This window comes from Ctenocephalides felis, unplaced genomic scaffold (genome assembly GCF_003426905.1).
Source record: "Ctenocephalides felis isolate EL2017-DRISC unplaced genomic scaffold, ASM342690v1 CF-g0.4_SCAFFOLD_03571, whole genome shotgun sequence".
In the NCBI taxonomy this organism is placed as follows: Eukaryota; Metazoa; Arthropoda; class Insecta; order Siphonaptera; family Pulicidae; genus Ctenocephalides; species Ctenocephalides felis.
This window is the reverse complement of record NW_020539725.1, coordinates 26158072-26172112: the sequence shown is the minus strand read 5'-3', so window position 1 is coordinate 26172112 and position 14041 is coordinate 26158072. Positions and strand designations below refer to the sequence as shown.

Here is a 14041-nt window from a genome sequence, read left to right as displayed (position 1 = left end):
TACATGCGAATAATTGACTTTATCACTAAATTACAAATTGCTATCGTTCATTATCGAAAAGTAATTAACACCTTTATAAGTCAAATCGGAAATCTCAATTTTGTCATCGCTCATGTAAGAATTATTTCATATAAAATGATTTGAAATATAATTATAATGTTTGAAACCGATCAGATTAAAAAAATAACAAAATAGAGTATTAGTATATATGTGTTTCAGTATAGTTATAAAATTATCGAAGATACAGCCAAAAATGGTAGTTCAGTTTTGCAGAAAGTTTGTGCCCATCGGTTCACATACATGTAGAAATATTGATACACGGATGATAGGTAGACTAGTAGACAGGTTAACAAGTCAACAGGTAGGGGGGCAGACAAGTAGACAAATAGACAAATTGGAAGACAAACAGATAGACACATGTAGATAGGTTGAAGTATAATGCAAACGGGTGGGCAGGTAGACAGGTAGACAAGTATAAAAGTAGATAAGTTAAAAACTTTGCAGGTAGACACTTAGATAGATAGTCACTTAAACAGGTAAACAAGTAGACTGTTAGACAGCTAGATCTTGAGCAAATCAAATATTCATTGATTAAATCGATTATTCACATATATCGGGCAGTTTATGCAACTTGTCTTAGGGCAAAAATGTCACTTGCACCAAGTTCATCACTTGTATCAAATAAAAATAATATACGCGTATAAAAACAAAAATGATGAACGGATGAATGTTTTCTTTCAACAAATTACATAGTTCTATGTAAAAGTTCGAAATGAGTATATAATCAATTGTTATATTTCGAAATGGTAACCAAAGTATTTTTTTGTTATTTATAGCAGTGGTTGTCCTATCATTTTATTATGCATTTTTATTTAGATGAGATTCAGTTTAATGTACCCAGAAGTTGTACTCTCAAGTAGTGATGGTGTATATTGATACAATTGCTGTAATACCGGGGAAAAGTAGATACCTCTACTGCTCGATATCTGGTTCAAAATTTAAATTAACATGATTTGTTGAGGAACTGAACAACACTACATTTTTTTGCAAAAACAAAAAAATATTTATTTCAGAGACTGAACTTTTATCAAACTTTCAACGTTTTAAATCGCTGTTTAAAGTTGATCCGGGGTCACAAAAGAAACGCGAGAGAATGGAAAGAAAAGAATAAGAATTTTCAGTAGCTTCAAAGGTAAAAATCCTGTAGATTCCACTCGAGTGATTTGTAATGTATAGGCAACTAATAAGTAGACACACAGCATGTATTTATTTATCATCAGGGCAATCGTAAATGGAATTATTCGAAGCGTGAAATGCGTTCAGGATAATGTTGTTCAATGCGAAATGTACCAACTAAAAAATAATAAAACGAATATTTTGCACTAGCTGACTATTTGTAAGCTCTGATACATTTAATATTCATAATTTTATTTTTATTCAATAATTCACATGTTTTAGCTGATTATACTATTAAGGAATATCTAGTTTAATTTTAAATAACGTAAAAGTATTATTATGTTTTATACTTTATATTGTAATTCATCCATATTATACGTATAATAATTGCATTTTCAAGTCCTCTTGGAACTATTCTGTGGGCTATACGTTTAAAATAAATAAATAAAATTTATTTAGAAACAGAAGAATTTTTAAAAAATAAGTAACCTATTTTGGATCCATCAATAAATCTTATAAATCTTATAAAAAATATATTTTTTCATAAGTGGTGACAACATTGAGATTTTCAATTTTTGTGATGTTTAAAATGCAATTTAATATAAATGTCAGCAAAGGAATTAGATTATTGTTTTAACTTTCTATGGGTCAAATTTGTGTTTCAAATGCAGAAAAATAGGGATATATGCCTTTTTATTTACTTATATAAGCAAAAGGAAGGAAATAAAATAAGCTTAATTTGTTTTATAGAATGTATATAAATTATTTGACTTTCTTTCAAGTCACCTTGGTCTATAATGTTCTTCATAGCTTCCGACATCATAGGAAATATGTTGTATAACTTTCAGCACTTCGAATTTTGCAAAAAAAAAATGCGATTAAAAATCTTGATGCAGCAGCAGGCTATATTTTCGCCAACAGTTAGGAAAATTGAAATGCAACTTTTATCGTTATTCTTGGCTAAATGGCGATTCTCCTACTTTTTGGTTGAAGCTTTAATGTGTTTGAGATATCGAATTTTTTTAAAAAAACTTAATCTTTTTTTCGATGATTTTTGAATATTTTCGACATAGTGCTTTGCTGTCTATGAAATATAAATATTCGAAATATCTATCAGTCCATGAAAGAATACTTCGGCTAGTTTTTACTGTGCACACTGTATTTCCTTTAAAACCGTTTTCAAATTTTCACATTTACTAGCAAACTCCTTAATAACAGAGAACTATCGACGTAGGTTAAAATGAAAAACGCCACTGAATTTAAGTCATAAATTTTCCTGATAAAGATTGAAATACCTTAGTCATTATTTATAAGAAATTATTTATAAGTAAATAGTTAAAATTATATCATTATCAATAAAATATTGTTAATATTATAACGAATGGGAAAACAACTATTGAGTTTTTTTTCCAACATGTCCATTTAGTATAAAATGTTCTTTTACGGCTGACAATTGTATATTTTCCTTTAATAAATGTCCATAACTGGACAGTTGTAAATAAAATAGAGAATAAAAAAATGGGGATACCTAGTTTTTTTTAATATACATGGAATGCCAATCAGTTGCATTTTATAAGCCATTGGGCTCTATTTTGAACCCCATTAGCAGGATCAAATATAGCGTGGTAGAAGATCGCCAATGATAATCTCGTATTTGAAAAGTATTTGAAATTGGATAAGTATTTAAATACATTCGTAATATTGTTACATCTATTTTCTATATTGATAAAGAATACACTGTATAATTTTTAGCACTTCGAATCTTTCAAAGAAAATGCTATGAAAAATTTTGATGCAGCACCAGCTTATATTTTTGGGATTTTGTTAGAAACATTTAAACGCATGTAACTTTTGAACGATTTGACATAGCACTTTGTTTGTTGTTATCAGATAAAATATAGTAAATAAAAAATCTGTAAGATAGTATCCGGTAAATCGATCTTAATATTTTAGGCAAGTGTAAATTCTTTTTTTGGTATTGAGTACAAGTTAGTACAACCTCAATTTTTCCCTGCTCGACTACTTCTTTCATGCATTCGAGTAACTACGTCATTGAGCATGATAAATACGTAAGGTTTGACAAGTTACACCAGCAACATGCGTATTTGTCCGTCAAACAACAAACAACTTTATATACGATGCACGACAAATTCAAAAAAGATAAATAAACAAGTATCATGGTTGATTACACTTGCTATATATGTGGTTACATTCACAACAAAAATAAGAATGCGTATTACTCTGTTTTTTTTTCTTTTGTCACACCTTGCTGAATCCTCAATTGTGCAAAAGGTGAATGCTAGGTACGGTTGACTGATTTTGTTCAAAAAATCACTTCAAAAAATGCGGTAGTAACACGTTTTTATTTCGATTTTTTTTTAAGAATACATTGCTTAATACGATTTTAGTTTGGAATATGCAATTGTTTCTTTGCAAAAAATATGGTGCAGGCGATTTTTAAACAACATTAATTAGTACGGTTTTTAAATAAACTCGCTCAAAAAGACTTTGATTTGAAATATATAAAGCGAAATTGCTTGTTTAAAATTTGTAATCAATCTAAAGCATTTTAAGTATTTTTTTTTCTCTCTTTTATTAATAATCATCAGAACATAAATAAATTCTATAAATTATTTGCATTTACGTTATTTACATATAATTATATGAAGTATTTACCCCAGTGGGTAAATTTTAAGTAAATCTGATTAAAAGTTTATTATTACACCATTACAAAGAAAGGGCTTAGCTAATAATTTTAAGACTAGTCTAAAATATTAACAATACGAACTAATCGAAATCATTTTGATTTGTTTCTATATTTATTTAAATAATTACAACTGTAGATACAATTTACAAATTATGGATTAATTTATAAAGAGAATCATGTTACAATCTGCCCAGTTGAGCTCCAAATATTATTATTAAGCAAAAAGTTAAACTATAGGGTGAATTCACTAAACTAAACTAAACTAATAGGGTGAATTCACTAAACTAAACTAAACTAATAAAATTCAACTAACTGTTTTAGGCTAAATAAAAATAATATAAACTTCTAATAATAGCTAGTTTCAAACCTAGAAGTATAGCTTTATGATAATCACACATTGACTTAGCAAGTAATATTGTATCATATAATTTGGCTGCAAGTTTATTGATATGAAAGTCAATATTTTCTTAGTGCTCTATTAAATAAAAGTACCTTAAAATTTTAATATTTCAAATCGTATACTCAAAAACTTCTAATAAGTAGGTAATTAACATTTGTTTTCTTATATAATTTGTAATGGTAACTAATTATGGTAAGATTTATTAGAAATCATCAAAAAAAAATGTTGCACTAAAGTAATTAAAATAGTATGTTTTTCATGTAATAATGTAATTATTACACCTGAGACTGGTTGTTTCGGAGTGAACCATAATACATCTTATTTTTCTATAATTTTTTATTTTTGATGCGGGTGGTCTTTGTAAGAAAAAAATGTCTCGAGTTATATTTGCCGAATCCCTTTTGCCCAAGAAAAATGCCGTATTTTTAGGTAGCATTTATCGATTTATAATCTACTAAAAAATGCTTATGGTCAGTGCATTATATATATATAGACATCATGCTCACTTTGATACGAGATCTTTTTTTTAAGACTAATCATGCTCCAGTCGTAAAAATATGGTTGTACAAAAGACCAAATAGTTTAAACTACATAGATAAGGATTTGATAAGAAATTGTTTATTAGAAACGAATTGAGAAAATTCTGCATTATCAAAAAATGCATAATACCAAAGGAGTTGAACAGAGGAAGAATGGAATTTTTTGTCCATGTTTTAGATATAGATAGGATGTGTATACATTTTATGTTGGCTTTTTAGAATATTTGTATGTCATTTAATTAAAAAAAAAACAAATTAAATATTTAGATTCTATTACAAAATAGATTGATAATAGAAATGAAAATTATATTCAAACGCAGTATCTAATGCACTCTTTAAATAATAAAGCAAATAACACACAATATTATACAAATAATAATTATATAATAATAATTATTATTATATAATAATAATTATGCCGTAGAGATGTCTTTATTTAAAAAATAATATTACAATTTAATGATTAATTTATTTATTGATTGAAATTATTTAAATTTAAATGTCTATTTTCCAAATCATAACCTAGGAATTGCTCATTTTTAAGTATGACAAATCACACCTATTTTCTGATTATCTAAAATATTTCACACATATATTCGATGTAGTGATTTAAAATCATTAATTCAAAATTCAACACGGGGATTATATCCAGCTGAACAGATTGAAATGTTAAAGCTTATTGCAATGATGATATGATTAATGATTGTGGATCGTATACTAAAAAAATTTAATCCTGCCAGACATGAAATATTTTAATTCATTCAATATATAATTATGTACAAATTTGCTACAACTCGGTCAAAAAATTAAGTTTTTTGTAATAAATTTGTTAAGCAATCATAAAGTAATACCTTTCTATAAACTAAAGTGATACCTAAATAAATGTTGAACTATGATAGGATTCTTTAATCTATTTTATAGTATGTTACAAAAACAGTTGAGTGAAGCTATTTTATGTCCACGTTGAGGAACCAAATTCTTTTTAAGTATTTTAAATTGAATTGAAATATATTGTTACAAAATATTAATAGCTATTTCGTTGAAAAATGATTAATGAAATTATATTTAAATCAATAAAAAACACAAAACATGCAAAAATAATTAAACAGTTATTTATTTTTAAAATTAAAAAAAAAACACAGATTGGGTGAAGTATTTTTAGTATTGCAAATTATTTAATTTTGCTAAATTGTCTGCAAATATTTTCTTACAATTAGATTATATAATTTCATATTTTAATATTAAACTATTTTGTAAATTATAATGCTAGTTCAATCACAATTTACCTTCAATTTTGTGGAAAAACCAAAATACACAATTATTTTGTTTCAGAAGGTATATCAAGATAAAAATCTTTTTTTAGAAAAATAGTTATCGTTACATTTTTTTTACAATTTTGTTTAAATCGGCTTCTCCGTGACTCAATACTCAATAGTATAATCAATGGTAAGAGCGCTTTGCAATTGCAAAGCGTTAGTTTCAAAATTAACTTAGACAGCCTGATATCTAGCAATAGTTATCTGTTTTCATTTGAAATACAGATATAAAAATGTTTTCAAGTAGTCCTTCCCTAACTTAAAAATTCTAAATAATGCATCAGTCTTACAATTAGAGAAATTCTTGTAACAAAAATATATGAAATGTGTTGCTTTCTATAAAAGCGACGTTGTTATGAAGAATATTCTTTTTAAGAGCTCATGGATCTGTTAAATTCCAATTTCTCTTAAAAATTAAAAACAATGTTATTTTTTTATTTTATTAAACTAATTTTTTTATTAGTTGTAAAGTTCGTAAGTTTACCAACAAACTATTACAGTACTTGGAAATCCAATATTGCGCCTGCTACGTGACTGCTATGCACGCGGAACAATTTTTGCCTGCAGGGTAATCAGGCTTACTCAACTATTTACTTTTGAATTAGGGGAAAGTACCCTAGTGGAGGACACCTTAGGTTATTAATAAATAAATAAAAAAATGAAGCGTTTATTAAATTTTATGAAATGTTAGATAACAAAGTTAGAAATCAAACCAAATTAAGAAAAACGCAACTTTTGCTAAAAAATAATTAATACCATCAATCAAACTTTGATGGTAAAAAATATGATTTTAAACAGTGGCACCTGGTACCGGACATTTCAAAAAAACCTGCATTGAACACATATGTAGCCATCGGCACACTCAGGAATGTCTGCATATGTGTGTTTGACGAATATTCTTAGATATTGCAAAAAAAATCACTTATTATCCACCCTCTTGGCTGGGATACACTATCAGCTGGTGCATTTACCATAAGATTTTTAATCTTTGACTAGGAAATACGATAAATGGCTGTATGTTGTGACCATTAGCACTTATACAGAACAAAATTAAATAATTGGAATAAATTACGTAAATTCTCACAAGAAATATCAATATGTTTACTGTCCGGCACTGAGGGACGACTTAGTGTCCGGTGCTAAAGGACAGACATTTTCGTTCATTTGGTGGTACCTACTAAAATTGTTTAAAAGATCTAATAATATTCTACCATTTTACGAATGACAATCAAGTATTACTTTTATCTTTGCATACCACTCAAATGTAAACTCGCTTAAATAATACGTCTTGAATAGAGTGTCCGGCACTAGGTATTGTCCGGCGTTACGGGACTTCTCCCTATATATATATTACGCCGGTAACTGCAATCATAGTGTTTTAATGAATATTATGAACAAATAAAAATTCATAATGTTGGGCATATAATAAATAATTTCTTGTCAATATTTAATAAAAGAGACATAAAAATTTTATTACACAAAATAATCAGTATACTTTTATCCTTAATTTTGCTTTTCTTTTTAGAGGGAAAACATCATAAACGTAGTAATTCTATACCATGTATGTAAACACGTTTTTATATTATTAGTGTATTCAAAATTTCGATTAATTTTTCCTAATATTGCATCTTCTATATATTTACATATGTTGGAAAACTAATTCGTTTTCATTTTCTTCTATTAATTTCTATGGGTAGTGTGAGCATAAGGCATAATTTCGGCATGTTTACGATGGCGCCTTCGAGATCTACAAAAATCGACGAATTTTCCTTTATGCATATAGTTATCTTCCATTATATGTTTAATAGTATTCCAGTTGCAAGAATATTTAGGATCATATTTAAATTTATTGCACTCACGATAAGTTAAAAGTTGGAAGTCTCCATAAGTGTGCTGATTATAAAGAACCTGCAAATGGTAATTTATGTATATATATATATATATATATATATATATATATATATATATATATATATGAGTGAGTTCTTGAGGGCGATACATCAAACAAAGAAAAGCCAAAGATTTATAAAATAATCTTTATTTCCAAACGTTTCGACATTCAATTTAATGTCATCATCAGTGGATATTACGTTGGTTAGTTACATATAGAGAAGTGTACACAGCACTAGAGATTTGGCACTAACATTTATACAACTAACTTGTCAGCACTATGCATTTTTTTATATAATTTTTTTGTATGATGTAAACAGAAAAATGATAGTTTTATTGAACAAAAATGTAAGTAGAATTATGTCATAATTCTACTTACATTTTTGTTCATTAAAACTATCATTTTTCTGTTTACATCATACAAAAAAATTATATAAAAAAATGCATAGTGCTGACAAGTTAGTTGTATAAATGTTAGTGCCAAATCTCTAGTGCTGTGTACACTTCTCTATATGTAACTAACCAACGTAATATCCACTGATGATGACATTAAATTGAATGTCGAAACGTTTGGAAATAAAGATTATTTTATAAATCTTTGGCTTTTCTTTGTTTGATGTATCGCCCTCAAGAACTCACTCATATATTTCAACATCAAAATTAACTACTAAATCATATATATATATATATACATATATACACATATATATGTAACATATATATATATACATATATGTAACATATATATACATATATATGTAACATACAGATATAAATAAACTAGTTGATATATTACCTTAACTCTCCAATTGTTTCTTCGTAATCTATGTAATTCAAACACAATTGTTGCACCTACATAGGGATAGAAATTGGTAACATTGAATGTGTTTCCATCAATTAAAGTACCCTTAGGTTTCAAAGCTGAAAGCAAGCCGATAAATACTTGTGTCGGTGCTACAAATACTGACATTTTCAGATCATCCTTCTTCGGATTTATTTCGTTTGTTTTGCCCTTCTTAACGAGCTCTAAAGTTTTCATTATGTACTTCAAAAGACGACCTAAAATATAAATTAATTTAATAGTGTATATTTTATGGTACTTTTATTGCAATATCTATTATAGTAAAATTTTGGCAATTTATTAATTTATTTTTCACTTCTTATTTAAATTACAAGCTGACTTATAATTAAAAACATATTAATTCTAATAAAAATTTTATTCTAAGAATTTACTTAGCTATAATATAAGAGAACCAGCGTGTGTACTATTTATCAAATTTGATGCAATTTATAGCGATTTTTTTAGATTGTCGAAATACTATTATGATAATACTTTGTTTATTACTATTTTGCAAGAACAAGTTTAATTGTTTTTTAACTTCCTGCATATAAGTTATAGTAATCGTCCAGAAATCGAATGTGAAAATTGTTGCAGAGGTTTCAGAGATTTCTGAAGATTTTGTGATTCCTCAGAAAAAATGCATTCGTGTGTATTTGTATGAATGTATGGTTACAATTTTTCTTGCACGTTTTTGAGAGCACGGATCAACCGATTTGAAATATTCTATAAGCGATCGAATCCTATTGATAAGGAGACGTGCTGATTAGTTTTAGGCAAAAGCAGATCTAGTCGTTTTAGAGATACAAAAAGAGCAACTTTTTACTCACTTTTTAAAAGAACAGAGCTTCCGATTTGAATAATTGAAAAAAAAAAATTCAATTCGTAATGATGGGTAGAAGTGGTGATTAGTTTATGGCAAAGTAATAAGGAACTAAATGTGCAAAAAATTGTAGTTTTTCATATTCAGAAAACATTTTGCTTGTATTGTCAGTATGCAGAAAGGATTAGTATTTAGGAAAGGCAAAAAACATGTTTCAAAATTTAAGTTTTTTTTTATTTTTAAAAAAATATTTTTTTGAATACCAAAACTGATTCGGATTTTGATTTTAATTCTGGATTGAAATCTAAAGCTAACATATATATTTCAAATAGATAATTTTGACTTTTCAATTCAGTTATAAGCTCTTACATTTTGACTATAAAATACGAATAATGAAAGTTATAGTATTTATAATAATATATTTGAAAACACCTAATAATAATTACGGATATTTATCATTACGGAACGGGAAGTTCCAGCAATTAGTCTTAAGGCACGATGCCTTACACCACTAGTTTACAATTGTTATTGTTTCACTAATAATAAAAGTTTTATATTCAGTTATATAATTTCTGAGAAAGCTAAAAATTAAAATTACTAATAATTAATTATAAGAAATGTTTCATTGAATCTCTTTGAGAAACTGATAAGCATAATATGATTTGTAAACAAATATAGAAATTCAGAAATGATTCTATAAAATAGAAAAAAAAATTAAAATATTACTACTATCAAGAAATAAATAATGTGACAACAAGCTAATTCCTATCCTGTCCTATAAAAGATTTTTACATTTCATAAATTAGTCTTGAATTTTTTGAGAAAATTTTAATATATAATGATAACAAAAATGTGGCTCAGATTATATCATGTAGGTAGAGTTATGTTTCATAATTAGTAAAGAAGAAAATCTATCAAAAGATTGGTAAATTTTCAAGGCGCTTGTAAAAACATTATTTACGAAGGAGATCGATCGATCGAAATATAATCAACTGTATTAGTGAAAATTTTCACAATGATTTTCCAAAAATATCTTTTAAAATTTTAAACTTACAAATATTAAGACTCGTTTTTAATTTACTATTAATTACGAAGGTACGACTGATTAACACTCAAAATTAATAAACTGGTGTCAAAGTATGTATTTACACTAGCAATACAGTTTTCAAACGTTTATGTTTAATGATTCAGAAGGATTTCAAACGTTCAAAAAACAAAGGAAGCGGAATACGTATATGATTTTTTAAAGGAAATTCATTATTATAAGTATTATTATCATCAATTATAACTATAATAATGTAACATAACTTACCTCCGGTGGTCCTACGTATACGTTTACTTAAAGATGTTTGGTAAGCAAATTGTTGCCCCATCACACTCAGAGATAATAAATTTGATTCTGAAACACCTCGTAACTTTTTTTCATGCCTTTTTCGGACTACTGGTGCCAAAAACATATTCTACATAAATAAAAAAATATTGCTATTAACCACTTAACGGTCGCAAATTTTATTGAGGGCAATATAAAACTAATTTACCATGATATCCCAGTCGGATATATCATCATCCTCACGTACATCTCTGTCCTATATTTGGAGAAATATATTAATAAATGTATAATGACCATGAAAAATATGGAACAAACTTGTTTTGGTTATATATTTGTACCAAATTCCTCATAGCCAACGACAAAAGCCAAAGTTTTCTATAGTCACGTTCAATTTCAAATCTTCTCGCAATACACTTGTCAATTCCAGCAAATTCTTTACAGAAAATTCGATCTAAATAATGTCTCATATCATGTAAAGCTTCATAATATACTGGACAATCGCGTTTATCATAAAATCTCACAAACTGTTAAATTTAGAAATATATAAATACAATATTATTTAAATATATATATATATATATATATATATTTATATCATTTAGTATATTTGCTTACTTCAAGTGTAAGGTTGAAATAGAATTTTTCAAGCTCTTCTATATTGTTAAATTTCTTATTTTCAACTTCTTGCGTCTTGAATAATAAATCACACAATAAATGAATTAATTACTCTATATATTTAAATATTTATTTTATCGGTACTTACCTTATTCAATAAGCATTTTTGGAAATATTTTGCTCCTTGCAAATTATGAATCTCAAAATTGGTGAAAACCCAAAAATTATTTCTTGTAAATTTCTCTAATCCGAACTTTTCTAAATACGGTTTTGCAAAGATATCGCATGTGAGCATATCATAAATACCTTCCTACGTATATTTAAAATTTTTAATAAATATTATCAGTATGTGTTAAGTGTATTTTGTTATTTTTTAAATTACTTACTTGATTAATGTTGTCGCTAGAGCCAAAAACTTTTGGCCCACCATAGTAGTCGGTAGGATCATGAGCCGGTTCTAATGTTACCTTTAATAGTATTTAATGAAATTTATTACTAATTTATGTTACAAAGTTAGTTTTATTAAATCATTTATAGTATTATAGTACTAATTTGTACTTTTACCGAGATTTTGAAAAGGATTATCTCCAAGGTTATATCCATAGATAAGTGTGGTTATAACTGAATTAATTATATACTTCTATAGAATATTTTTAAATAAACATCAAAATATTCTATTCATACTTACAGCAAACACGTATTTCAATGTAGAAGATATATTGTCATTATTATAACATAGGGCAATATCAGTAGTACATAAAATTATCACAAATGCAGTTGCCACAGAAGATATATTATCTGAACACTTTTTCTTTCGTGAATTCATTTTCGTCAAAAATTAGCAAGTGTCTACATGTCTATATTTTCTCAATAAATACTACGTGTAATAAATTTAATATTATTTAATACCGTCATGTATAAAAAATATTTGATATTTATTCATTACGCAATTAAATTGCATAATTACATGAATATTGTCAGTGGTGTTGTCGAGCCGAAACGCGCCGGAACATTGCAAATGTTTTTTGGGCCCGGCAATTTTTTTATTTTAAATTGCTACATACAGAAAATGATTTGTTAAGTGAATTTTATAATTCATAAATAACATAATTTTTATTAAGCGTTCTTATTATTGTAATAAACATACAAATATATGTACAAGATGGGTTTTGTAATGATTTTTTTTTTATTTATTAGGGCACATATGATTTTCGGATACTAGGGATCAAAATAAGGTACTTTGCTGAAGAAACCAAACATCTAAAATGAATTCTGATATCCCGTGCATTGACCCAAAGATAAACCACTCAATGGGGGCTCGAGGGGGTAAACCACGGGTATGGGGGATCGGTTTTCCAAAGTTAGTAAATGTCATACATTTGGATTCGAATGGGGCACTCTAAACAAAAATAGTCATTTGTATATAATTAAATTACTCTCTTATAATTAGTTATAATAGATTTCGTAAGTTTATCAAATCACCATTTTAGTAATAGGAAAACCATTATTGCGCCTGCTACGTGACTGCTACGTGGCTGCTACGCACGCCATGCAATTTTCGGCAGCAGGGTAGTCAGGCTACCTCAACATTTTTGAATTCCATTTAATTCGCCGATAACTGCAATCATAGTGCTTTTTTGAAAAATTTTGAATTCATAATATTTTTACGTCCAATATTATAATAATTAACAATGTATTGATAGATTATAGCAAGTAACTATACCAATTATTTGTTTATTTTATTTATTTTTATATCATATCTTCTCGTTTCTACGTAGCTAACGTATCGCAAATTCGCGATTGCTTTAAAAAGCAGTTCAAAATATTATAAAGTATAAAAAATCCAAAAATTTCAAAAAAATCAAATATTTTAAAATTCTCAAAGATCTAGTTTTTTTCAAAGTTCTAATAAGTACTGAATTTTTATTAAATTTAAATTTAATTTTTGGTACCATACCATGCACCACTAGTATTAAATTTTTCTTTTTTGAAATGTGTTGCTGAACAACTCTCTAATAAATTTGTATAACTAATTTTGTCATATATTTCTGAAAAGACATAAGGAGAAAAATTTGAAATAATTGCTAAAATAACCACCATTATAATGTTTTTCAGTATGATTTTACCACAATAATTACTAAATCTTATATACGTATTTGTATTTATTTACAACAATAGTGATTTCACAATTTATTTATTTAAGAGTAATGCAATTTATTTATCTAATACATTGTATTTAAGTATTACTTTAAGTGAAGATATATTCGTCGTCATATTTTACGTTGTAATAAGTGTCAAAGAAAACTAAATTCATCACAAATATTAATTTAGGTAATAATTTAACATCAAATTGTAAATAGATTTCATTCAATGAAATGTGCTTGTGCAATGAATTAAATCTAATCTA

General features: G+C 26.8%; 1 protein-coding gene across 1 annotated transcript; it reads right to left on the bottom strand.

The window, feature by feature from the left end:
• Positions 1 to 7818: 7818 nt before the first annotated feature.
• LOC113385856 lies at positions 7819 to 12460 on the bottom strand. The gene is made up of 9 exons (XM_026623684.1): positions 12323 to 12460; positions 12021 to 12101; positions 11783 to 11944; positions 11635 to 11709; positions 11358 to 11543; positions 11228 to 11275; positions 11002 to 11149; positions 8825 to 9087; positions 7819 to 8046 (listed from the first exon to the last, which is right to left on the bottom strand). Exons 1-9 carry the CDS (start codon positions 12458 to 12460, stop codon positions 7819 to 7821), a joined length of 1329 nt encoding a protein of 442 aa, XP_026479469.1.
• Positions 12461 to 14041: the final 1581 nt, after the last annotated feature.